The sequence below is a fragment of the Phyllostomus hastatus genome, unplaced genomic scaffold (assembly GCF_019186645.2).
Source record: "Phyllostomus hastatus isolate PE091 unplaced genomic scaffold, TTU_PhHast_1.1 phas_scaffold_129, whole genome shotgun sequence".
Classification (NCBI taxonomy): domain Eukaryota; kingdom Metazoa; phylum Chordata; class Mammalia; order Chiroptera; family Phyllostomidae; genus Phyllostomus; species Phyllostomus hastatus.
Genome location: NW_025334009.1, coordinates 29,128,907 through 29,156,723, shown reverse-complemented (window position 1 = coordinate 29,156,723; position 27,817 = coordinate 29,128,907). Strand labels below are relative to the sequence as shown.

The following is a 27,817-nucleotide window of genomic DNA, read 5'->3' as shown; positions in this document are numbered from 1 at the left end:
TCATTATAATTCTTTTCGTATTTCTTATTGATCTCTTTATTTGTCATATTATTATTATTATTATTCATTTTAAATTCTTGATGCATCTACTCCAGTAATTCTGCTTCAAATCAACAAATGATCATTGGCTAATTGTCCTCTTCCGGTGCTTGTCCCAGGCTAACTGGAGGAGAAGCAGGAGACACACTTAGAAGTTTTTCTTCATTTTGTCCATCCCCTTGGAGTTTCTCACAGGTTTTTTTTTTTATCCTTCTGATTCATACTTGCCTCTTGTTTCTGTAGATTCTCTGTAAATAATTCTAGGGGAGCTATTTATCCATTTTATTATTTCCCTTAAAAAATCACACTTTCGCTTTACCTTGGGTATATAATAAGCTTTAAATAAGCTTTACCTTGGGTATATAATAAGCTTTAAATGTTGTGTGTCTGCACCTGTTTTTAAGAACCACATTAGAGAGACCATAGAACTTTTTCTATTAATTCTTAACTGCTATGATACCTAATTAACATCCCTCTTTCCTCAGTTGGCTTGTTTGCTACTGAAACCCACCAGAATCAGTGAATCTCCCTAACACCGGCATGCCACTCACAGATGAAATTTCGCGAGGCCTGCAGACCTTTTCTTCTGTTAGTCTCCTCTTCCTCCCATCTGCAGATGTGGAAGGGTCAACCCTATTTCTGACTTTCTTGCTTTCCTGGCCACACAGGCAAGAAAACATGTCAAATATCCCTAGATTCCCCCAAATTCTCAATAAATGCAGGATGACATGGTGATTAATCACCAATGTTAGAGTGCCCATGTTTGTTTCTTGCCTTTCAAGTGCTCATTTGCTGCCTGACCCTGGGGAAATTGCCCAAGTTGTCCGAAACCTTGTCCATGGGGAATGCCTTAGTACTTTCTTCAGATGGTTGCTCCCAGGGCCCAAGGCACTTGCATCGATGTACTTTAGAATAGCACTGGGTACATGGTAAGAATATAGTTTTCTTCTTTCTCTTCCCATTTTTTCCTTCACCATCCCCAATCCTAAAAGATATATTTTGCCATTCAAGTAGAAGAGTAAAAATCTCTTTTTTTCCCCTGAAGCAGAACCTTCTTTTCTGCACAAAGAGTTTTTTTTTTTTTATGTCATGTGCCAGTTGTTGGGGATGTACAGATGGAAGGCTGGAAGGCCCATACCCTCATGGAGCTTACAGTTCTGTGAAGGAAGCAGTCAAGTTAATTGATGATTTTGATCAAGTAAGATAACTGTTGGTGCAGTGATGAACCCAAAGTATTATAGGAACCTTGAAGGGGGCAACCATTTTAGCCTAGGGATAGCCTGGGTGGCTTCCTGGAGTAGGTGATGTTTTAGCTGAAACGGATGTGTGTGGATGTGTGTGTGTGTGTGTGTGTGTGTGTGTGTGTGTGTGTCGGGGGGCAGCATATGTGGAATCCCAAGTAAAAGGAATGTGGAAGGGAGAGCAACAGATAGGTTTTACAAATAAAAAATGACTGGAAGAAGGACCCTCAGGTTTTGAGAGTATAACTTCTTTATGAAGATGTATTCACATGAAAATTCCACGTGAAGAGGAAAATCTTGCAGTTGGTTCTTGTTGAAGGCCAAGATCTCCCCTGGTCTGAGCTGTGCTTCCAGGTTTCCACTGAAAGGCCACTGCCCTGTTTGGAAAGCCAGGGAAGAGAGACCTTAGGTGAGGATGCAACTATGATTCTGCTGTTTGAGCACTAGGGACACATAAGTCATTCTGTCACCTGGTTGATAACTCTGGTATTTGCATTTATTAGTTTGTTTTAGGGTTTGATCTCCTTTGGAGTCAAAATATGCATGTTCCCTGTTCCATTCTTTCTAAGGACTGGACACAAAATAACTGGTCTGCATCCTGTAACATAAATCTTTACACTCGTGGTTTCCAAGTCTTGATGTATATTAGAATCGCCTAGGGAGTTTTTAAACTTCCCAGGGCTCACGTCTCCATCCAGTTAATCAGCATGGCTGAGAAGGAACACAGCTGTCAGTATTCTTTTAAAGATCCTCAAGTGGTTCCTGGATGCAGAAAGGTTTTGGTACCATTGCTCTACTCATTGGAAGACAATCTGTTCTTTTCTTTGCATCCTAGATCCTTTTACAAAGTTTTCCGTCCCTTTTGTCATTTTTGTGGTCTTCCCTAAATCCTGTCTGTATAATGTCAATGTTATTTAGTTTACTGTTTGAACTAACTTCATGACTGCGTTAAATGTCTCATCCCTCCTGCTCTTCACTGCCCTAGCTAACAAAGTTGGGAGTTAGGACAGAGGATGGGGATGAATGGTTATCAGGGCGGGGAACAAATGAAGACTTAGTGGACGAAAGGGAGATAGAACATGTTAGATGCTAGCCGTTTGTTTTTAGCTGGGCCTCTAATGAGATGGGGTCAGGACCTTTGTTCCCTCAGTGTCCTTGGTGGGCTCCCAGGAGACATGTCATGTATGGAGGACACTAGATAAACATTGTCACCAAGTGGATCATTGACCCCAAACCCCATTTAGTGCCCCATTCTGTTGAATTGACTGGACCACATGAGAGTCAGGAGGGTCCCTTTCATCTTCTGAATTGAGAGAGGAACAGGGGCAGGCAGCTGGCCTCTTGGTGCCTTTGCCTTGTCCCTCTGTGTCTTACTCTTGGTAGCAAGAGGAGGATTAGAGATAAAAGCTGAGAGGAAAATGAGCCGTTTTCCTCAGAGCCTGAGTCTTAACTGGCATGAACCACTAGAACCCTCTCTAGTCTTCATGGGTTTTCTGTGTTTTCCTGGCCATTCTCGCAAGCCAGATGGACCCCCAGCTCCACTTGGACGACCACAGAGCAAACATATCAGCTTGCTTTCAGGAATGGGTCTATATAATTTTATGAAGCTGGGCTTTGGGATATATATACCTACTAAATAACAACACACTGTAAATGATTTAAATATCCAGGAAAAGGGACTGGTTGACTAGATTTAATATGGCAGTATAATGGAATACTAGCTATCAAAACTTGTGTTTATAAAAGTTGATGACACTGGGATATATTCTTTAATGTATCATTTGAAAAGCATTATGAAAGTATGCACAGATTTTGATTCTGTTTAAAAGTCATAAACATAAAAAGGCTGTAACAAAATATACAAAAATAGTAGTGTTTTCATCTGGGTGGTGAAATCACAAATGGTTTTTGTTCCTTTGTGCTTTCTTAATAGTTTTCATTTTAAATCATGGATGTGAATTTCTTTGATTTCTGAGAAATACTAAATAAAATAAAACTATAAGTTGTATTTTTTAAAAAAATGTTTGACTATGGAAGGCACATGAGATCAAACCTGTGGGCAGAAAATTAATTACTCCTGGAGAAGTCATAAACAATGACCATGTCCCTGCAATGCTGGGATGACAGGTACTTAGTAGCTGGTTATAGAGAAAATCATAAGCGATCAAAGAAGAAAATGAGGGATGGATAATGTAAAGCAAGAATTGGATTTCAAGACACCATTCTACCTCACAGCCATTCTGGGAATAGCCACTGATGGAACATTCAGTTGTCAGTATAGGTAGCTTCCTCTAGAATACTCTTACCTGAATTTAGGAGAGAGGCCTAGCAACCACAGCCAGTAAATCATGCTTTTCTCTAACAGTGAACATATTTTCACATACTTTTCTCTCAATTTCTTTTGCTTATACACCATCACACACATACATTTTGTTTCATTCAAGAAAATATATGAATATGGCTATTGTATTGTTCAGGATAGGTTAGGTTATGCTGTAGTAACAAACAGGCCAAAATCTCAATGCCTAATGCACCAAAGATTCATTTCTAACTAACAGCAAGTCCTTTAAGTTCTAGGGCTACTGTCTTTCAGTGGTGACTCGGTGACTGCAGTTGCTCTGATGTTGTCACTTGACTGTCTTAGTAATAGTCTTCTTTGGTCAACACAGTGGTGGAAAGGACAGCTAGAGGACATAACTGGCTCTTCTGTGCTTCTTCCTGAAGCATTTACCTCTCAACTTGTCACATGGCTCTGCCTAACTGTGAGAGTGCTACAGGAGCAGGTGGAATGTTTGGTGAGAAGGTTTTACACATGTACACACATACACAGATTTTTACCTTTGCTTCTTGGTTCTACTCTTACCATGAAAGAGGACTATGATTAAGCCAAAGTTATTTATAACAGGCTTTCTAATTGAACTGAACTTTGACTTTTCAAGTCAGAATGTGTTCAACTAACGTTTAACCCCCTCTGAAGCTAATTCCTTTGTCTGTGGAACTTTCCAGAAAATCCCACATGTCGCATAAACCAGTCTAAATTATAATTGAACCTATTCATTCTCAAATTTTTGGCCCAAGCATGAACTGAGTTTTAACTTGGAGTCTTGATTTATAATAATGATTTATCTTTAAATCATAGTTTCCTTAAATGATCTGGAACTCAAGTGTGGGAGCACTTGGGCACTTGCTATATTTTAAACCATAGGACAGGAGAAACAGAAAAAACATATTTGTAGAATCTACTGTGTTCATTATTGTGCTTGGTTCTTTTATGTCTGTTATCTCCTCTAATATTCAAATAGTCCTGGGAGGTAGCTATTACTATCTTCTTTTCAGATTGACAAAACTGAAGGCCAGCAAAGTTATGGCACAACTAGGAAATGTCAGAGCCAGGACACAAATTCAAGTGCATGGGTCTCTGAGGCACTTTTGACTCTCATGTACCACCCAGGTGATATTCCCATCCATCTAAGCATCTCATGACCTCCAGACACGGTTTTCTCATCTGTAAAATTGAAATGATATCGAGCTGCCTGTCACAACCATCGAAAGGATTAACTGGAAGCACGGAGCACATTGCTGGACATGTGAGTGTCCAATAACAGTTGCTATGGTCGGGGTCACTGCTGCTGTTATTATTTTACATGTGGCCCTGTTCCTCTGGTCTGTCTCTGCCCACATTGGAGCCCTCAGGTTTTCCTGTGCTCGCATTCTCTTCACATTCAGTGAGGATCACAAATTCATGCAAAGTCTCAGCTGCCACACACAGGCCATCTGTCACATTTCTTCCTTATCTAATAATGTCTCCTACAAAGCCTGGCTCAGGTCATAGACTCGAGCAATTCAGCCAATATCACTACTTGCTGCCAGAGAACCCCTAAAGTTTCTCTGTGCTAGTGGGGGGACTCGAAGAATGTGTGTATGCCCACATCCATGTGTGACTGCTGTCATGCAGACACCACTCCTTCCATGTCTGCTGTGCTTTCTCTCTTCTCCAATGCATTGCCCATGTGTCTATGGTGGCTGGTCATATGACTTGTCCCTGAGACAAATGTGATGCTCTCCTCCAAAATGCCCTCCCTGTCAAACACTCCTCTCTCAACCCCCCCAAAACATACCCTGTTCACATGCTACGTCTACCTAAATTCTTGTCTCTCCATTGTTTTCATCCAGAGCTGCTCTAGCAAGGCCATTGACTGCAGAGCTGGTGAGCTCCTATTTTGAAGTGTTTCGTAGAAACATCATTACACATTAGGAAGAAGTTCTAAGGAGAGCTGCACTCTAGTATTTTTCTTAAGGTCTCTGCAAGACCCAGCAGGATGTGGCCCATGAGCTGTCAGTTTCTTCTTTCTTGCATGTGGATGGCACTCACCATCAACTAATCAAGCACTCTTCCTTGTGCATCTGTCTCCATGCAGTTGTCACCCATCAGTGGTGCTGGTAGATGAGGAAAGGCTTTATGAGCCAAACTTGGACCTGTTGAGTCCTTTTAACACTTCTGCATCAGTCTCCATCAAATAGTACGAAGCTGGATTTCTCTTTTTATGAAAGAGTCCTGTTTAATGAACTGCTTTGAGATGAGGCCCTAGACATTGCATTTGTGTTGGAAAGAAGAACACCATTCAGCTTTAGTCTTCAGGAGAAACAAAGAAAAAAAGAAAGCTATAACCAGTACATGTCTAATATGGTAGTCACTTGCCACAGGTGGCTATTTAAATTGAGATAAAATATAACTAAAATTTATTTCTTCAATTGCACTAGCCACAGTTCAAGGGTTCGATAGCTACTTGTGGCCAGTGGTCACGTATTGGACAGCATAGAGAGAGAACATTTCCCTTATCACTCACATTTCTTTTGGCCCATGCTGAACTTGAGGTTGTGTTCTGTATCCTAAGAGGTACTACTTTTTGCATTTTGTCATTTATTCAACTCTCTCTTCTTCCCTCAAATGCTCCATCTTGTCTGCCAAGTAAGTGAAATCATGTCAGTGCTACGATGTCATTCAAAGTAGATGAAGCAAGTCTGAAATGAGAAGGTGTAGAAATAGAGCAAGACCCATAAGTAGATCACTTAGCATGCTCTCTCAGGGAAATTGGCTTCTGGTTTCATATGCTGTCTGTTGAACATAAAAATAATCATGCTCCTTTTCTTCTTTTAAGTGTAGCCACATGTATGAGACCAGAAGCACAAGCTCCATTTTGTGAGCCCTTAGTTTCCTGCTAAATGATATTAGTAGAAGAATCCAACCTATGATTGTATTAAAAAGGGAAAATAACTGATCAAAAGGAGATGGGGGATTTGATCTTTCTACTGGATAAATTTAGTTGCCTGAGTGGCATTATTTGCAACTCATTCAGAAACTGTTTCAGTGCCAAAATCATAAAAGCATCACCAAATTTGCTTTTTTCTCTTCTCATTCAGGAGCTGTTGTTGCCTTTGGTATGGTGGGAAAGGGAGTGGGTGTGACAGGGAGGAGACAGTCATTCATAAGATTTCTTTATTCAAGTATTACTTTTAAAACTTTCTATCACCCTTTATAATTATCTAGTGAAATTTATAATCCAGTTCTTCTAAAAATGGGTGACATTTGAGTGCTATAAAATTAATATGAATGAGATGTTATGGACGTAATTGGTTACTAGAAAAATCTCATCTTATGATTCACTGTTAGAGACAAAAGTGTGAGCCCAGAACTTCCTAGAATATCAATATATCTGATTCCTTTTGTACATTTTCCCAAGAAAGCAGTTTTTCAGGAAATAGAATCTCTGCTGGATTTTTTTTTCTTTTGGTCTCTTTTTTGTCTCAAATTAGAAAGCTCAGGAAATGGCTGAAGTAATAATTTACTGCACTTGAGTGATTTGGCACAGTGTATTTCAGAAAAACATTCACATACACACATTGCCCGACTTGGAATCATATCCATTCAAACCATGACCTTTTGTGGTTTACGGGGTTTATCCCGGGTTTCCGGGTGTTGTAGCTCCACCATCTGTACCTCATCAAGTGCTCAGTGCTTGAAATCGTCAGAGTAGGCACACTGAGTTCCCAGACCCTCCAACTGATGAGGCTGCTGTTACCGAGTTCCAAATGTGCTGTGAGCTGCCTCTAGAGCAAGGCGGGGAAAGGCGAATGTTTAAAGGTTTCTGGAGCACAATCTCATGCTCAGCTAGCATGCACTTACCTTGTCATTGCAGTTTACTAAGATTGGAATGGGGTTGCAGTTTGCCTTTGCAGGATCTAGAAAGAAAGTTATTACTAAGCAAATTAAGAATGTAAATTATTTTATAAGATATGGTCAAAAATACGGGTTTTGGAGTTCATTGGACCCAGGCTTCATTCCTGGTGCTCTTACTTACCAGCTATGACTTTGGGGCAAGTTATTCACTGTGGGTCTCATTTTTCATGTGTGTGAAATGGGGCTGACAATTCCTATCACAAGAGGCTGTCTCAAGGTTTGTTTTTAGTGTAGTTAGTATTAGCAGTTAAGAAAGCAAGCTTTTTTTTTAAGATTTTATTTTTATTTATTTCTAGAGAGAAGGGAAGGGAGGGAACGAGGGAGCAGAACGTCGGTGTGTGAGAGAGACATTGCTTGGTTGTCTCTTGTGTGCTCCCAACTGGGGACCTGGCCTGCAACCCAGGCATGTGCCCTGACTGGAAGGTGAACTGGCGACCTTTCAGTTTGCAGGCTGGTGCTCATTCCACTGAGCCACACCTGCAGGGGCTGAGAGCAAGCTATTTTTAAAAGAAATTTATAGAGCATTATATGCTTAATGAGGACAAAAGATATAAATATTCATAGCTTTCCTTCCTTTCCCACTCTCTTGGGAAGAGTGGGTGTTTGTACTGCCCAACTGGGAGCTAGGGGTGGGTGGGGAAGGCTCAGCAGGGTAAGCAATGATTAAAGTTGTGAGAGGAAAGAAAGCTAGTGGGCAGATGAATTTACAAAATAACGGACTCTCTATAAAAGAAAAAAACACTAAAAAATGTAATATAAAAGTCTAGAGGACTGAGAGAGAAGGGTGCTGGAAGTTTTGTGGGGCAGGCAGAGAGAGGGAAGGAGGGGTAGCTGCAGTGTGACATTCAGGGGAGCCAGGTGGGTGAAGAAAATTTTGGACGTGTTGTGTGGTGAAAGTCTCCGGTTGTCAGTTTTTTCAAAGTCTTCTTCAGTCCCTACCTCACAGGGAGGCAAGAAAAGCACAGTGACTAAGGTCCTAAATTCTGGACCTGCAGTTCCCAGTTCAAATCCTGCTCTGCAACGCTGTAGCCGGGTAGCCATGTGCAGCTGTACCCTTCTCTAAGCTGAAGTTTGTCCCTGTGAAATGGGCGGCCTCACCAGGCCTTCCATAGGGTTACCTTGAGGATCAGCTGGAAGAGTCTCTGGAGGATCCGATGGCTTCATGTTCAGTGCTTGGCAGATACATAAGAAATTGATAATGTGAACTCAGTGGTGTCATTTTTTAAAGTACAATAGTAATTTCCATTTATTGAGTGTTTACTGTGAACCAGGCAGTCTTCTGTGGACTCTATGAGGATTAATTAATTTAATTTTCAAGAAAACTCTGCAAGGAAGGAACTGTTATTATCCCCATTTCACACATGATAAAACTGAGGCACAGATGATTCAAGTGACTTGCCCAAAGTCACATAACAAGAGAGTAGCAGAGCTTGGGTTAGCCTCAAATGCTGCGATGCTAGATCCTACTCTTATCTTCTGTGCCATCCTGTACCTCATATATGAGTGTCTGATCTTAAGAAAAACTCTGGGGCCACTTCCCCTCTTTTATAGATGCTTGGTTTATACACAACAACCTGGCTACTCACACTGTGGTCCACAGGCCACCCAGGAACAGAGTCTCAGGCCCACCCCAGACTCTCGAAATAGGAACTGCAGTTTAACAAGCTCCCCAGGTGATTCACCACCATGTTCAAGTCTGAGAAGCAGTGTTTCAGAGTGTGAACCTGCAAGCACATAGACTCTCTCATTCATGTCCCCATCCTTTAGAGTGTCTAGCACTGTACTTGCCACCCAGGAGGTTGACACTTGATCCAAAAGTAAATCAAGGCATGTTGAATATGAAATCAACTGACAACCAGGTGAATAACGGAGTGGATGGATGCTCAGTGCTGCCAACCTCCAGCACAGCACCAGGCATAAAACATATCCTGTACATATTTCTTGAGTCGAGGTGGAAATGTTCTGTGATAGAGACATCGAGCATACGGGCCTTCCCTGGATGTGCTCCGACATTTAAAAAGGCCAAACAATGCCAAAGCAAGCAGAACAGTGATTACGCACTTATTCTTAACAGTTTTAAGACAAGCTCTGCTCAGTTGGTTCCCCTGTGAACTCAAGCTGATTCTCTTCCCTCCTGAGCTCTCTATTGTCTTGGCGTTGTTTGCAACTCATTCAGAACCTAATTAAGTTTCAGGATCAGTTTGTCCTGTTAGGGAGTGTGGATATGCTGAAGTAGTTTTTTTGTTTTTCTTTTATAACTTAAATTATCTGAGCGAAAGGGCAATTATAATTTGCTTCTAAAATTGGCCAAAAGTCAGCTTTCATCAAAATAATTCTCAAAAGACATTAGTCTCTGTAAAACCAGGATATTTTATGAAAGACAACAAATAGGATTTAAATAGGCCATGGAAAATGTATTGATAATCTGGCCATATTTTAATCCTGTTCTCTAACAGAGTGTGAAATTACTTGTTTACTTCACGTATCTGGGGCTAGAAGTAGCTCATCACTCGTTGACAGAGCCGTATTTTATGATCACCTTTCGGCAGTGAGCTTCTGCTGGGCCAAGGCCAAACAATTTGACTTCACTGGCCTAAGAACCACCTCCAAAGTCAAGGTCAGGACTGCTGTTACCTCTCAGTAGCCAGAGGAACTCACGAACTTCAATATATCTGGTCAGGGCTTTCATTTGTGCCTGGGCAGGGAGGTAAGCCAGGAGTCATAGTAAAAAGTTGGGAGCTTTATTTTCAGTATCCCCACATTTCTTTCCTGTACCATATTCCCCCAGAAGTGATGGTTGTCTTGGTTTCATCATCAGTCTACAATATTAATCAAGTAGTTGAACACTATTGGGGATGCAATAAAGTATAAGAAGGAGTCCCTGACCTAAAGGAGTTCATGTGTGTATGAATAGCCACTGTGGTGAAATAGGCCTTGTGCAAACTCTGTCCAGATCCCCTTTATCAAGTTAATCCATTCATCTCCTAATGGCTGTGTTAGCTGCTAATAGCTCACAGCTGCTCCTTTCTGGAGAATTGGCTGATTGCTCTCGGCCAGTGGAGGGGAGGGACCAAACCTAAGTGTTTCTGCTTCCCTAGCATGACTGGTGGACATGGGACTGTAAGAGCTGGAGCCCCTTCCTTCAGGTGGGACCACCTCATGGTACATTGCCTGCGCCAGAGCCTCCCTTGGAACCCTGCTGAAGCTAGATTCCTGCTGGGATCACCTCCCAGCTTCCTTCACTTCCTTTCTATTCTGTTCAATTAATTGAGTGCATCTGCGTCTTCTTCTAGAATGTTCAATTTAAAACTTGCAGAAAGCTTTTACTAATAAGCCTGAAGGAGCCAAGGAGGACACAGTATTCCCAAAGTGCAGTGAGGCCTGGGCCCTTGGAGATGGAGTTGCCTGGCAGGACCTGGGTCATGTAGGGACATGGTCACAGCTAATGACCAGGGTAGGGATTGGGAACAGATATGTTGCCCTCTCTCTCCTCTCCTCTCTTCTCTAGGTCTGCAGCCCTTTAGTCAAACCCAATTCAAGCTGCTATAACAAAATATCAGACTGAGTGGCTTACTTACAAACAATAAAAATTTATTGCTTACGGTTCTGGAGGCTGGAAGCTCTAGATCAGAGTGCAGCATGGTCAGGTGAAGGTCCTCCGCTGAGTCACGGACTTCTCATTGTGTTCTCTCTCACCTGGTGGAAGGGCCTGGGGAGCTCGGCAGGTCTCTTATGCGAGCTCTAATCCCACTCATGAAGGTTCTCACTTTATGGCCTAATCACCTTCCAAAGGCTCTTCCTTCTAATACCACCACCTTTAAGTGTTATGATTTCAACATTTGAATTTTGAGGGGACACAAATATTCTGACCACAGCAACAAGAGACTAGCTAACAACGAGCTGGCACTTAATAGAGGGATTATCTTCATTTTATAGATGACAAGATTCCTCTGTAGGGGACTAGTGCCTTGTGAGGTTGAGGAAGCTATTGCTGGTTTTCCTGGGGAATCTGCAGGGAAACAGAATTCCATGAGAAGGATATTGAGTTTCACTCCTGAGAGAATCTTTCAATGTCCTTACAGGTCTAGTCTCCCTCAGAGAAAGAGGAAAGGATTGGCGGCCTCTGTGGGATCCCTGTAGCCCCGAACCTCCTGATGCTAGGAGTTATTGACAGGTTATCATGTAGAGAGGGGGTGGGGCCTGCAGTGCTTATTTGAAGCTGCTGTTGCCATGAGTCCAGGATCAGTGGCTCTGTGCTTTTTCTCCCACCCAGTCATCCTCCTGCCTTCCCCACTTTGATTCTGAATCCTGATGTGGCAGGTAGGAGCTGGAAAGGAAAAGGTGAGAATGGACTTGGGCACTGGGAGCAGGAAATCAGACTCTGAGCCTCTGTCTTGGAGCTGATTTGCTGAGGGCATCTTGAGAAGGTGGACCAGAGTTTAGGGAAGGGAAATTTGGACTGTTTCTTCAGGTGGGGCCACATACCTCTCTGTGCCATCACATAGAAGAAAAAAGGAGAGCTGGATTTTTGGGAGCCTGAAAAACTTGGAAAGTGATTCAATTGATTAAGCAACAAGCCTGTAAAATTTCACACAATCTCTGCCCTTAATATAGAACTGGATTACACTTCTCAGTCTATTGCACTAATTCATTAATTGTATTTCACAGAATAAAAATTTTACTATGCAGATGTATGCAAATCATATAGGAAAACAGTGTTCTTAGTTAAGTGCACCAACACCTGTTGAAGGTTTTTTTTTGTTTCTGTTTTTTGTTTGCTTTTTATTTGTTTACTTCACTGGGGCTGTGCCACTGGGTAGAATGTGAGATAGTATAAACAGTCAATATTTGAAACTGTGTGTAGAACAAGTTGCTAAGTGGTGACTGAGAGCCTTTATCCTTTGACAAATACTGTGGTGACTGGCATGTCTCTTTTCCTCCTTTTCTTGCCTAAAACAGAATGAAGAAGATGAGCAACATTTATGAGTCGGCCGCCAATACGCTGGGAATCTTTAACAGCCCCTGCCTGACCAAAGTGGAGCTGCGGGTGGCCTGCAAAGGCATTTCCGACCGGGATGCCCTTTCCAAACCAGACCCCTGCGTCATCCTCAAGATGCAGTCGCATGGGCAGTGGTTCGAGGTAGGCTTGTCCACGCCGATGGACAGAAGTGTGTGGCTGGAGGGTTGGTGCAGAAATATTTGACATTTTTCATCTTTTGGTGGTTAATTTTGATAAGATGAAAAATGCCAGAAATGAATATGATCACCATTCTGTTTGCATTGTGAGGTTGAGATGTGGCTGTTTTAGTGTTGCGGATATGTTGACATTTACCCTTAGTTTGTGTGGTCACTGTGGACACCATGGCCTCGAGGAAGGGCAGGGAGGACTGCCTTTCAGGGACCACATTATGTCCACAATGTTTATTTTTTTGGAGAGAGAACTTAATATTAGCTACACTTCAGTGGGTACTTACCAAGTGTCAGGCACGGTTCTAAGTGCTTTACGTAAAAATAAGTCCTCACAACAATCCTATGAGGAAAGAGAGACAGACTGGTTGAGGATTTGTCGAGGATCTTTTAGCCTGTACGTGGACAATCTAATATCTGTACCCAGGCAGTGGAGCTCCGGAGCCCTGGGCTCTTCATTGTCGTTTTATCATAATGGTGGGCACCCGTGTAGCCTTGGGTGGCTTGTGTGGTAATATTGCAGGTTGAATTCTGCAGTTGGGTTTTGTTTATTCAAAAGTTGGAACAAATTGGTTGAGCACTGGATTTTAAGTTTTTAGTTTTTTCTTCTTCGATTCTAGGGACCTGGTCTAATTAAGCTGTGCTTTTGAAGATTAGGCCTGAAGTGAATGGGGCAACAGGGAGAAGCAGGGGGTGCAGCAGAGTAAGCAGCTCTTACCACTCTAAGGGAGCCAGGTAGTTGGTGGAATTTGGATCTAGGTTTGAAGCCCTGCTGAGTCAAGAAAGAGGAGACAATTACCTGCTTTGGATCCCTGAGGACAAACTCTTTGAATGTTCAAGACTCCTACTTGTTTGCAGATGGTTGGAAGGTGCTCCACCAGGGGGCACATCTTCCACTTCACAGTAGGAAGAAGGCTGTAAGGTTCCAGGGGCAGCATGCTTGCTCGTCAGTACCTAAGTGGCCAAAGCCACTTCTCTGCGAGGGAGGTGTGACGGAGGCTGGGGAGCAGATGTACCCAGGTGAGGAGGCACTGTGTGTGGGGGGATGGGTGACAGATGGGCAGGTTTGGGATCTTAATTTAGCTTCAGGCTTATCCAGGGCTTATATTCTCAACTAAAACAGCACTCACAGGTACCTTAATGTGTAATGTTTTTTTTTTTTCCTTCTAAATATCCTTATTGACTTTGGTAGTGGGTTTCATTTTTTAAAAATTAACAAAACTAAGTGGAATTTCTACATCAGAAAAAAGTCACTCTGAAAATTAGAGAAAAAATCTCCTAATACCCTCTTTACATAATGCTGTGATTTTTTGTACATATTTCTTTTCAGTTTTATCATGTATGTAAAATTTTCTTTCCTGATTTTACTACCTAGTACCAAGGTTTTCCCTTAGTGCTATAATACTCATAGTTATAATTTTAAGGCTATAATATCCCATCAAGTGGATTTAATGAATCATTTTTTCTATTTTTTCACTTTGAAGTTGCTTCCAGAAATACCCTATTTTGAATAATGCTGCAATAAACATCTTTGTGTGGAGGGGGGGCCTCTGCCTGCAGGGCACCCCTTGGCCACCACAGATAAGAATAAGTCTACAAAGACATGATCTGCTTGGGGAGGAAAGGTGGCTGATCTCTCAAAGGAGAAGGGTCAAGAGCCTTTTCCTCAATGGGCTTTTATTGGGTTCATTTGCACAGGAATACAGGTAAAGCTCATTAATCATTGTCAGGCAGTAAGGATCAAACAATAGATACCATACAAAGAACTCTGAGGTCCTATTTTGAGTCAGGGTCAAATAGCTAAAGAGCCATAAAACTTGAGGAACAAATTCACTTCTCACTTGGACCCTTATCATTTAATTGAGAGCATTCTAAACAAAGCAGGTTTCACAGGATTTTACATATTCTTTCTTAGGCCTGATCACCAGGGGAACCCACCCTTTCCAGCACAGGGCTGCACTGCCCTCTGTCATTGTTTCAGGCTTAAGTCAGGCAGGGGAAATAAGGCAGCCAAGAGATTAGGAGATTTCTCGCAGACAGAATGAGGACTCAGGCCATATCAAAGCCAAGGGGTGAGGGTCCATCACCCCCTTTCTCCATAGCCCCCCAAGTCCTTCCCTGAGGGCTTCCACATGATCGTGCCTGTCTTAGGTTGTTCCCACCCTTGGGGAATCTTACCAGTCATTGGCTAACTGATCAAGCATTGGGGGCCAGGCAGGGTGAAGAAAAAGGAGCAGAAGCGGTGCCCCTGCCAGGGAGATAAGCTTTGTCTCTGTAGTGGCTTCTGGTCCAAAGGTTGCCCACTCAGCTTTCACCATCGGGGTTATATCTTCTGAAAGCAGGCAGGGCGGTTCCCAACATCTGTGCACAAGGCTTTATTTTCTTTTTTCTCGAGTTTATTGGGGTGACATTGGTTAATAAAGGTTAATAGATTGGTTATATAAAGGTTAATATTGGTATGTAGGTTTCAGGTGTACAGTTCTACAATATATCATTTGTATATTTATTGTGTCAAGTCTCCTTCCATCACCATTTACCCCCCCTTTACCCTGTCCTGCCTCCCACTCCCTTTACTCTTGTCTGTCTATGAGGTGGGGTTTTTTTGTTTGTTTCTTTAATCCCTTCACCTTTTTTACCCAGTCCCCAGTCCCCTACCCTCTGACAGCTCTTAGTCTGTTCTCTACCCATGAATCAACTTCTATTTTGTTCATTAGTTTATTTTGATTATTAGATCGCACATGTAAGGGAAATCATATGGTACTTGTCTTTCTCTGACTGGTTTATTTCACTTAGCATAATACTCTCCAGGTCTATCCATGCTGTCTCAAAGGTAAGACTTCTTTCTTTTTCATGGCTAAGTAGTATTCCATTATGGCATTGTACCATGGCTTTTTTATCCACTCATTTACTGATGGGCACTTAGGTTGCTTCCATATCTTAGCAATTGTAAATAATGGTGCAATGAACATAGGGATGCATACTCTTTCAAATTAGTGTTTCAGGTTTCTTAGACACATTCCCAGGAGTGGAATACATCTGGTAAGGGGTTAATATCTAAAATTTATAAAGAACTTATAAAACTTGACAGCAAACCCCCCCCCCCAAAAACAATCCAATTTAAAGATGGGCAAACGACCTGACTAGACACTTCTCCAAAGAGGATGTACAAATGGCCAACAGACATGTGAAAAGATGCTCAATGTCACTAATCATCAGAGAAATGCAAATTAAAACCACAGAGAGATACCAACTCACACCTGTCAGAAGCTTTTCCCTTCTTTTGAGAGGAGTCCCTAGGAGAGATTCTGTCAAAGTGGAGCTAGTGAGACAAAGAATAGGACACTGGTGGGCCTTTTCCAAAGTGCTCTATTACAATGTCACTCAAAATGTGGACCGCCCCCAGCTGCAGGTCCACACATGCTCTGTTACCAATGTGCAGTGAGATAAGAAACTTGTACTGCAATGTGTACTGATTCACTACTTCCTTCACCTAGAAAGTCTTCACTCTTTAAAAACACTCTTGTCAGCTGAACTCCCAGGGTGCTTAGTGATATGGCTGATTTTGATTCTGGTACTTTGAGAAGCTCTTCTGATAAATTTTTACATTCTAATGAATGTAAAAATTACATTCATCAGAATGTAAAAATTTTCATCACAAAATACCCTCAGGATACAGTCAGGAAAACAGAGCCCATGCCAGGTAGCAAACAGGATTTAATTCAGGCAACCAACTAGTAACCAAGGAGTTAGAAACAAAGAGAAACTAAGAGGGACTGTGAGGGAACCCAGAGACTAACCATGGGAACCTGCTTCTTTGCACAGGGTGAGCGGGAGTGTGTGGAAGCTGGCTTGCATAGGCTTGTGAGTGTTGGGCCAGTAACTAGATATTGAGGAATTTCTCAAGCCTGAATGTGAGTCTCCACACCACAGACATAGGCAAACATTTCAAATCAGGGCTTCTTTTCCTACCCCTCCTCGCCCCACCCCTGCTTCCAGAGCCAGTTGTTGAACATTTACCAGCTCACCACTGGGTGACAGGGACAAAGGACAACCCAACAGCTGGGCCATCTAGCAGAAGCTGGATCCATGGATGGAGGGCCTCCCCAGCAGGAACCGGAAAGGTAGCAGAGATGCAGATAGTGCTGCAGACCCTGCCCGGGAGGGAGGTGAAGATACCCTGGCATTCCCCTCTGTTGTTCTCTGGTCTCCTGTCAGTGTTTTCCATTAACCAAACCTTGATGGAAGCCAGTTGGCAAAGTTTTCAGGCATGGAGTGTGTATGAGAGCAAAGAGGTAGATGATTAGCACACAAACCACCTGGCAACTCACAGAAACGTGGAGAATCGTTCACCCCCTCTCATCAGTAGTATTAACACCTACTTTTCAGTACAAATTCAGCCAGTGGTCCTATGCTACACATGGGAAGCACCTGACAGTCTATTTAAACCATGTAGCTACTACTACCAGCGTGTAGTGAAGGTTAGCAAACTCAGGCAGTGATGTGGGACAAGACTTGCCGATGTGTGAGTTGTCCTGTACCTAGCCTGCAGAATATGTCTGATATACCGAGTGAGTGCTCTGTACAGAATTACAGAGTTGAGAGAAAGCCTTGCGGGAGAGAATTCACTCTGGCTGTGTCAGTTCCTTGGGAATCTCAGTTATGGGGAGTCTGGTAACTGATTAAGTGAAGGAAAAAATAGAGGCCAAGGTAATTTGCATAATGAAGAGATTGTTGGGGAGTGTTAGGGCGAGAATAAAAGTGAGCATATCTTTTATAGAGAATTTTTAAAAGATTCTATTTATTTATTTTTAGACAGAGAGGAAGGGAGGGAGAAGAAGAGGGTGAGAAATATTGATCAGTTGCCTCTCGCAGGCGCTCAACTGGAGACCTGGCCTGCCACCCAGGCATGTGCCCTGACTGGGAATAGAACCAGTGATCTTTTGGTTTGCAGGCTGGTGCTCAATCCACTGAGCCATGCAGTCAGGGCTATAAAGAATTTTAAAGTTGGGAAAAAGTGGCTTTCTGTAGATTGAACTGTCTCTGTGATGTTGGAAATGTTCTCTGACCTATGCTGTCCAATGGGCAGTCACTGGCCACGTGTGAGCACTTGAAAGGTGGATTGTGTGACTGAGAAACTGACATTTTTAATTACTTAGTTTTAATTAATTTAAGAGTAAGTATCCATAGCTAGCACAGTTCTGGGGTACCTTTGGTGTGCTAGAGAATGCAGCTGGGTTGGGGAGAAGAGGAGAGGGAGTTTGTAAGCACGTAATTGTGGGTCGTTCATGTTACAGCCGAAGTGTTTGTCAGGGAAGCTGTAACTGAAGATTGACATTTCCTTTTCATTACTCTTGATTGCTGGCCAGTGCTTTTGGTAATGAAATTCCAGCAGGGAAAGGGCCCATTATGCCAGGTCCGCAGCTCAGGTTACTACCGCAGTAGTTAGTACTACCTCAGATGGTCTTCCCATATGGAGGGAAGCTGTTTGCTCTTTTAATTGGCTGTCTCTTGTTAGCAATAAAAGAGAATGTTTGATCTCTAAGATGGAGCATAAAAATGAAAGCCTAATTTTTAGACTCAAAAAGACCCACAATCTGACCTTCTATACTATTAATAGTATTGAGTCAATGAGGATACATTTATGACTTTAAAATATTGGAAATCAATTGATCCGAGATGCAGAGTGGATTGTTCCTCTTTATAGGCCAGCAGCGTTTGGGAGATGGATGCCTGAGGACTGAGAGACAGAGAGGATAGCTTTGTTCTTTTTGCAGAATAGGGAGATAGGATGGCGCTTTTATTGGGTGGAACTTTTAGTAAATCCTTAATGGCCATGATGGTAACTGTGAGAAAGAAGGAAAGAGAAAACCTGTCGCTTGGAAATATATTCCAGACAGAGAGTCAGACCTACCATTTAATTTCCATAATTTAGAATCATACCTAGTTTTTAAATTCCACTTGCACCTACTCCAGGCCATATATTAGCAACAGTATATATGGTACCGTTCAGTGTAATGCTAATTTAGAACACATTTCATCTTGCAGTGAAGAGTGGAAATAATTTTCTCCTGATTTCTGGTGAGCACTGATAGGTTCACCAGCTCCTGGAAGTAAACAAGATGTCCAAGTGGGACAAATTAGCACTTCTCAGGGATTCAAAAGGCAAGGGCCCCTGTGCACCAAACACTTTCATTCGGTTTCCTGGAGCACATGCTCTATTTCCTGGGCACGCTGAATGTTCCCCAGGAAGCAGAGAGGATGCTGTGGCCCTTGGCAGAGTACTTGTCCTCATTAGGAAAAGCCACATTATTTCCCACACTACTAGAATGTTGCTCCAAACACCTTTCATTCCATTTTTCCATTTAATTTTAGTGCACAGTTATTAAGCCTCTCCATGGGAAGCTCTAAGTAATTCTGAGAACTAATTACCCTTGGATCAATTCCGTATGAAAACATGTTATGATGAACCTGGTGCTCTGGTGGATTGTTGGTAATAATAATAATTGTTAGTGATAATTATTGTGGTTATAGTTTAACACATCAATTATCAGTGGACTCTAATGCAAGATTGTTTATAATAATAATAATAATGAATCCACATAGCCCTTTATATTTACAAAGCCCATCTACTGACATTACTTTACTTACTTCTCATGAAAACCCCATGAAAAGTAGTCAGGTATTGAAATTAACCCCAGTATGTATTGAGTATCATGAGAAAGACAGGTTGTATCCTCGACGGCCTTGGAGAGTCCAGGAGAACTCCCCCTATTTTAGAGATGGGGGCTAAGAGCTCGGATGGTCATGTGACCTTGAGAAACAGCTCAAAACAAGGCTCTGACTTAAATCCTTCCCGTCCTTAAAATGTGTACCAGGCGGACCATCTCATGGTGACCTTTATGTGGAGGGGGCCTAAAACCGCTCTTTGACCCCTCCGTTAGTTTCCGTCTTTCTGCCGCACGCTCCACCTACCCAGCTGTGTGTAGTTGTCATATGACCGAGCGTCCTGGCTAACAGCACAGAAGGGGAAATGTGGGTCCATGGGGGTAAGGTGGCCCGCTCCCACAGAAGTGGGCGGTGAGCTGTTTTAGCAATTCCTTCTTCCCTAGAAGGTTCACGGGAGAGTTCCATGGAGCAGTCTCTTTCATGCGGGGAGCAGTAGTGAGCCATCGCCCTCCTGTATATCAAGCTGGGAAGAGGAAGCCCAAAATAGAAGTTTCACTCGTACCTCAGATATTCAGTTTTCCATTGCTCCAAAGTGCTAGGATTTTATGAAAGTGGGTCAGGCAATATGAACATTTAGGTGACAACAAAATAAAGTTGCTAACTATATGTGTTGATATCAGCTGCGTGTTAGCCATTTTACGTGTATGTTTTCTAATCCTCGTAACTATGCTGCTATGTAGGCTTTACTAACCAGGTAAGAAAACTGAGGCTGGGCAAAGTTCACAAATCATCCAAGGTCATACAACTAGTAAATACAAAATTTACTGGAACCTGGTTGATTGCAAATCCTATCTTCTGTTCACTTTCCCAGAGGTTGCTGACTTGAACCTGAGGCCTCTGTCTAGTCTCCAGGCTATTTTGGTTGGCTTTGCACAGTGTTCAACAAGTTTTGTACTTGTGGACAAAAATTAAAGATCAGAAAATTGTCATAAAACTCTGTGTTTCTGGTTTAATGTTTGAGTTACCAGGAAACCTGGCAACATGAGTCCTTTAATTTTTGTGCAATGATGAACTGGAGATAGTTAGCAGCTGCTCACACCCAGAGCCTGGGTGTGTCCCCAGGCTTCCTGCTGGGGAGCCAGCCACTCGCCTCCCTTGCCGTGCTAGAAAGGCCCCTGGAGGTGTCTGAGCATTGAGTACACTCCTGTACCCCCCTGGACGGGGTCTCTGAAGCATGGTGAACCCATCAATGGTGGACACAGACAAGAGCTGAAAAATGAAAGTTATGTCAATTAAAGCATTCTCTCTGGATATCACAAACAAGCTCCTTTCTCAAAAGATTTTCTCTTCGCACGTCACTGACTTGCAGCGTTTTGGTGGCTAACACCTAGCATGACAGATGTTTAAAAAAAAACAACAGTTTTCTTCACTTGTTCACAAAGTTTCCACTGTGGTTTCACATCAAACTCCCATTTGGGAAAACTTTGATGTTCCTTTCTACCTCCCCCTTAACACATCCTTAATAAGAATAATTTCTTTTCTTAAGAAACAAACAAAGAACGTTGATTTTGCCAACATTAGAAACCTTACCTTGAGCACTGAACAGAGAAGAAGCAAAACGGCATGAAGTATTAGAACCAGAAAATATTTTCACCGGGCTGTCTGAGGTCACATCCCTGTGACCAGAGACTGAGGTCGCACGATCCTCACTCTGTGGGGGGTGCACTTGGATGATGGGATAGAAGATGACTGGGTTGCAGAATGGGTGACTAAGTGGCTTTCTTATCGCTGAAATCTCAGCATTGCCAATGTCATGAGATCCGAGAGCAGAACGGCACAAAATGAGACACTTGGGGCTGCAGGTGAGGAAATGACAATTTCAGCTGAAATCTTGTCTTGACTGCTAATTCTCTTGTGTGCCCTGAAGATGATTTATCAGCAGGAAGAATAACGTCTGGCCTCCTGTGGAGAGGAGAGCACCATGGCGTGGGCTCCACTGCCTCTTAAGCTGGAAGAATTGGCACGTCACACTCGGGGCCATCTGACAGTGTCAGTCACTGTGGGTTTTCATAATACAGCCTGAGTCCCAGGATGAGTACTTGAAATAGGGAATTATAGGCTAGGAAAAGCGCTTGAGGCAATTGTGGTTTAGAGCCCACTGCCTCTAGCTGAAAACACCTTCAGCATTCCAGATAAGATGTTTTCAACAGAGATTCCAGGGACCTGGGATAACGTTTAACTGGACTCACTATTGATAATTATCTCCTTAAGAGAATCAACTTTCCCTTGTAATTTCAACCCATTTGTTTGTTTTCACTAATTGTAATGGTAATTTATTGGTAAGGATACCTCTAATAGGTTGAGAGCAGTTATACGAGGCATCAGGTAATCTCCTAAGCAGGTGTATTGGTGCCTCCATGTTTAATGATCACATTGTGTGACTTCAGATCCGTGCCATTCATAGAATCCTCATGATGCTGTCAGAAGAAGGAGATTGTGATGACCTATTTTACAGGTGAGAAAGCTGGCACTCAATAGAAAAAGTCCAAGTGCAAGTTTACAAGAGTAGGAAGCAGTGGTATTAGGATTTGAACTCAGATCTCCCTGTCTTCAGGACCCACAACTGTTCCTCTCTCATCCTGGCCTCTGTGAAGGTAGAGTAACTCCTTATAACTGCCATTAGTCTTTAAAGTAAATGTGCTTTCCTCTCTTCAGAGAATTCAAGAATGCATTTAAAACTGTTTGCTTTGTATTTTTTTAAATATAGATCTTGTGGTGAATACTTGAAACATCCTTCTCATCTCTGACTTACAATGGTTTCAGCCTGCCCCCTGCATGGCCCATGGGCTCAGAGCTCAGACTGTGAGGCCCCACTGCCCAGACTGCAGGCCCATCCCAGTATGCCCAGGGCAGATGCCCAGACCCCTGTGTGCCTCATGTTTCTCGTGTATAACATGGGTGTCATAATGGCACCAATGGCCCTCCTGAGGGCTGTTACGAGGATTAGATGAGCCCACACACATGGAATGCTTAGAACAATACCCAGTACGAGACACTGAGTGCTCAGTAAGTGCTGTGATTATTGAACGTGTCATTTTCTGAGAAATCTTTTCTAACTGAAGATGTGCTGTTCAGTCTTCAGGTTTTGTGAGAACTAAGGCAATTTGAAGAGCCTGTGGTTAGGGGCAGAGAAGTGGGGACATATCTGGAGGTCACGGGGGCACTGAAGCTGCACCCACTTTATTGATTTTGCATGCCCAGGGTCTGGCACCATGGATGCCTGTAATTCGCTTTCCTGGTCCATTTCCCTGTGTTTGCCTCCAAAGACACTGAATTCTTGAGGGTCATTCTATTCCCATTCAGGAGAATACGAACTCTACTCATAAGAACTTAATTAGACCATGAGGCTTATCCCTTTCACATTAAGTAAGATTAGGGGTGCCTGATATGAGAAGTTTCATCTAAAATGGTTTTGTTTATGTGTCTGTGTATAAATTCTAGGTAAGATGTTTGTAAATATGTTGGGCAGAGTCAGGAGATGAGGTTTGAAGGACATTTCCTTGCCACTCAGGGATGAGGTCTAAGGAGTGGTTTGTAACCTGGTCCTGTTAACCTTAATTTTCCTTTGGTTTTACACTTCTTCATGCATCTCTTCTTTTCTTCTCTCTTCCCCTTTTCCCCTGTGAGGACAGCAGAGCAGGAGTATGAGGAGAGCCCTGTAGCTGCAGTTAGTGCTAGCGACCTGAGGCCTGGCTGCCTCCTCTTTCCCCTTTCGCAGGCCGCAACCGAGTTGGTCCCACTCCTGGGTCTCGCACCCAGGCCACAGGGAAGACACGGTGAATGATTTGCTGAAAACCCAGCTTCTTCCTCCTGCTTTTCTCCTGTTTCCTTCAAAGGCCACTGCGTATAGATGTGGCAGCCAGTGTTTCTTGTTGGCTCTCAGGGAATAGATGGTTTTTAAGCCATAGAAATTCCTGGGTTGAGATCCAGGTTCTTCCATGTCTTCATTCGAACCTTAGGACAGAAACAGTTTTCCATGTCCCCAGTCTGAGTCCCTGAAATGTTTGCTTGCAAGACTTCATTCGTGTTCTGGGAGGAGCCTAGTTACTTCAGAAGTGCTGCAAACATTTATTTGAAATATAAATACAAGTTTTTGCTTTTTATCCACTTGAATGAGGTAATTTGCATATAAGATACATCAAAATGCATCTGTTTTACAATAGATGCATTGCCCCACTCAAAATATGGACCATTCCCTAAAATATATTTTAATATTTGAAATATATAACAGAAAACAACACATACTTTCAACACATTAGAAACCACTAACTCTCAGATTGTGTTCCCATTGACTGGTGTTATAGTGACAGAAATTTGAACTTATAAAATAAATTTATGCTAATAAAATATCACTTTTATCTATTACATGTATTGGGGGCCTATGTAAGATTTTGGTTTACCATGGGAAAATATGGTTCCATCGCCTAAAAAATTTTGAAAAATCAAGAGAGAATAACACGAGAAGAAAAGTAAACCCAGAGCTGGTTTAGCTCAGAACCAAACTAAGATATAGTAGACGGTGTGACTCACTAAGCTTTGGTTCTACCTGAGATCACCACCTAGAAATTTAGGAAGCTTTCATAGCTGACAGGCTTGATCTGAAGTTACCATATTTTTCGGACCATAAGACACACCCAGGTTTTAGAGGAGAAAAATAGGGAAAAAAATTTTGAAGCAAAAAATGTGGTAAAATATTTAATAACATAAATAACATAATATTTCACCAATGTAAATGTAAACAGAACTCAACAGCAGCATTGACAACCATTATTTCTCCCAAATTTAGGGATGGGGAGTGAGTTTTATAGTCCAAAAAATACGATAGTTTGGAAACAAAGCCTAGGTCCATCACATATTAACTTCGTGACCTTGAAAAGTCACCTAACATCTCGGAGCCTCTCCTACTACCTCATGTCTAAATGGTTGTTGTCAAGGTTAATGATTGGCTGGCAGGATGGTGAAGAGGCTGATGCTACAGACTGTGGAATCAGACCACTTGGGTTGTCTGTGTGATCTCAGCTTATGGAAATGCCTCAGCTTCCTTGGGCCTGCGCTTTCTTCATCCGTAAATTGGAGGCAACAGTAAAACCTGCTATGGGTTTATTATAGGAATGATATGACACTTAAGAGTTGCTTATCATACTACCCAGAGTAGAGTGAGTATTTAATAAATATTAAATGGTATTATGTTTAAAGGAGATAATGTGTGCAAAACTAATGTGGTGGACACATTACCTAGTACTCCATATACAGAAGGTATCATATAATACCTGTATTGAGGTGTCGCCCAGCCCAAGTATTCTTGGTCTTACTCTTTTGTGTAAAATAAGAACTTCTGGTGAGAAAATTTAACAAGTCTCTAAGTTTCTGCCAAGTCTCTGACTAACGATTTGGATTGATCTGTTTTGGCTTCCCTATCTAAGTCCCCTTATCCCCTGCAATCCCTGTATTTTGAAGAAGATGAATAAATAGTCTTGGAGCGACTGCATTCCACTTGTTCCTGTTCTCTAATCTGTGGATGGGAATCAGAGAGGCCAAGCTGATAACCTTAGCTTCCCATCTTTGCTGCTGTGCCATCTTCTAAGACTGTTTGGCAGTCTTAGAAGAGCAGTGACGAGTAATTCTTCCCTGGTGGAATCTCCAAATGTTCTTGGGGTCAGTTTATAGGCTAATTAAATATTTTATCTTGATTCAAGTTCAGAAATGTTCAACTTCCTATCTCGGCTTGTCAGTTTTCAAATCTTTATATTTCAAGAGCTTCCTCTCATCTGAGAATTTAGTCTTAGATATTTTCTTCTTGAGTGTGAAGACTAGTTTTTGTTGAAAGATTACAGTTTTGGAACTGTGTATCAGAGCAAGAAATTTTGATAACCTTTTTAAAGCCCCCTCCTTTGAATTCTAGCCTTTTTACAACAACTTCCGAAAACCTGGAATTTGGTGGGGGCGCCTATTTAGGTCCACTCCTAATTGGAAATTTGCTTCATTCGGGTTGTTCTAGTTAATGCTGTTGCATAACAGTTATCCCCAAATTGAACAGCCATTTCATTAAACTCATGGATTGTATGCATTGGACCCTCAGACAGGGCACAGTAGGGGTGGCTTACCCCTGTTCCACAATGTCTAGGACTTTGGCTGGGAAGACTGGAAGGCTAGCAATGATATAAGGCCTTCAAATCATCTAAAAGCCTCTTCCCTCTCATGTTAGGCTAGGATTTTCATCTGGAGCACCTGCAGGTGGCCTTCTCTGCAGGGCAGACTCAGGGTGCAGACATAGCCCCTACCTCTGAATGGGAAGGTGTCCAATGTTTGCCTCACAGGTAAATCATGGACTAGATCTGGAAATGTTAGTTAACTATGGAGCCTCATCTTATTATCCCATGTTCCTATGACTACCTTAAAGGGGGTGGATAGGAGGGATGGAGGAATATTTATTATCCCAATTCCCATTTAGGGTGTTCTCTTAGAAGCTTGAAAGATGCAAATACTGAACTTATTAAAAGAGAGACTTTCTACTGTACTCTGAATGATAAACTTGGGAAATGCATAGCCTGAGGAAGTACAACAGGACAAAAATATAAGCTGAAGTCTTTCCCCTGGCTTTAAATGCCAGTTTTAAGAATAATAAACAATAGTGTGGTGATTGCTAGGGGGAGAGGGTATAACGAAACTAAGTGGTAATGGAATAAATACAGTAAAGATTAAATAAAAATAAATTAATGTAAAGAATAATACACATATATGTTACCACCACTAGATACAACAGAAGAAGAAAGAGAAGAAAAAGGGGGCAGAGGGGAAGAGGAAGAGCAAATAAGAGCAACTAGTATCTGTATAGCCCTTCTACATTTTTTCCATCGACTCCTCATAACAGCCTACTGAAGTCAGTACTGTCATTTTTATTGCCAATTCACAGATGGGAGAACTGGAATTCAGAGATGTCATAATACCTCTAAGGTCATATAGTCAGTATGAATGGAACCTGCTCTCTAAAATCATAGGACTTCAGATGCCGGATCCTGTAGTCACAGCACGAGTACTCTGCTGCTGGAGCCCACTGTGGCGAGTCCTGTCCCCTTCTTAGACACCAGTGTGCCTATGGCAGCGGGAGCCACCGGACCCCAAACACAGTGGTCTCCATCTCTTTGCTGCTGGGTCCTTTTCTTGCATACTCTCTACCTGCTATCTTGAGATTTGCCCACCACATTTAGCAAACCTAATGAATATTTTCCTGTATAAGTTACTGACAAGAGAGCAGTTCATACTACAGTCGAGCCATGATTCACATACCAGGACACATGTAAATGGTTCATTTTTTTTATTCATTCAGTGAACATTTCTTGAGTTTATACTATATGCTAGGCACTGGTCCATGGGCTAGGAATACAGCAGGGGACAATACGTGGCCCATGGCTTTTGTGCTAGTGGAGAAAATAGAAAATAAACAATAAATAGATATCCTACTGTCATGTAGTGGTACATGCTATGATGAAAAGTGATGCCTGGAAGGGTGTGGAGAATGACAGAGGGATGACTTTAAAAACTGGAGTCAGGGAACACTTCTCCGAGGAGGCAATGTTTGCACAGAACCCTGAGTGGGTAAGGAATAGAGTGTTCCAACAGAGGTGCTTGCAGAGGCCATGACATGGGCATTTTCTTGGCTTGTTTAGGAGGAATAGCATGGAGCCAAGGTGGCTGGAGAGCAGTGGGTTAGGAAAGCAAGTGAGAGGAAAGGATGTTGAAGAGGCAGCTAGAGGGTAGATCGTGTAGGGCTGTGTATGTCATAGTAGGAATCCTGGGTTTTATCCCACAGGTGATCAGTGCGGGGCATTGGAAGGCTTGGAGCAGGAAGTGATTTGCATGCTAAAAGAGAATGTTGTTTGCTTGTATCAGACAGTGTAGAGAGACAAGGAGATGCTGGAGACAACACAGGGGCTACTGCATTTGTCCATGTGAGAGATTTAATAGTTTGGATCAGGTGATAAACAGGGAGGGGATGAGAGGTGGTTTGAAATGAGATGTTTTTAAAAAGCACACTCTAACTTTGCTGATGGATCGGGTGCAGGGTATGAGGAGAAGAGAGGAGGCAAGAGTGATTCCAGACATCTGAGCAATTGGGCGAATGATGATGGATAACACTGGGGGAAGAGCAGGTTGTATCAATAATTCTATAGTGAACATGCTTCTAATGGCGAGAGAGACAGTATGGCCTCACCATACTGTGGTCTGTGACTCTGGTCACAGGCTATATTTGAATCCCAGCTCTATTTACCAGCTCTAAGATCTTGCACAAGTCACTTACCTCCATGTTCACATCTGTATAATGGGTTCAATAAAAGTACCTACACTGTGGGTAGTTCTGAGGACTCAGCACACAACAGTGTCTAGC

The 27,817-nt window shown here is 42.4% G+C and overlaps 1 protein-coding gene across 5 annotated transcripts in view; it reads left to right on the top strand.

The window, feature by feature from the left end:
* CPNE4 (copine 4) overlaps positions 1-27,817 on the top strand; it is a 424,379-nt gene that overhangs the window by 91,382 nt on the left and 305,180 nt on the right. For all 5 annotated transcript variants that reach the window (XM_045856916.1, XM_045856919.1, XM_045856920.1 and 2 more), the window contains one exon: positions 12,478-12,658. In XM_045856916.1, the coding sequence (XP_045712872.1) occupies positions 12,478-12,658 (181 nt within the window). The remainder of the gene's footprint in view (positions 1-12,477; positions 12,659-27,817) is intronic.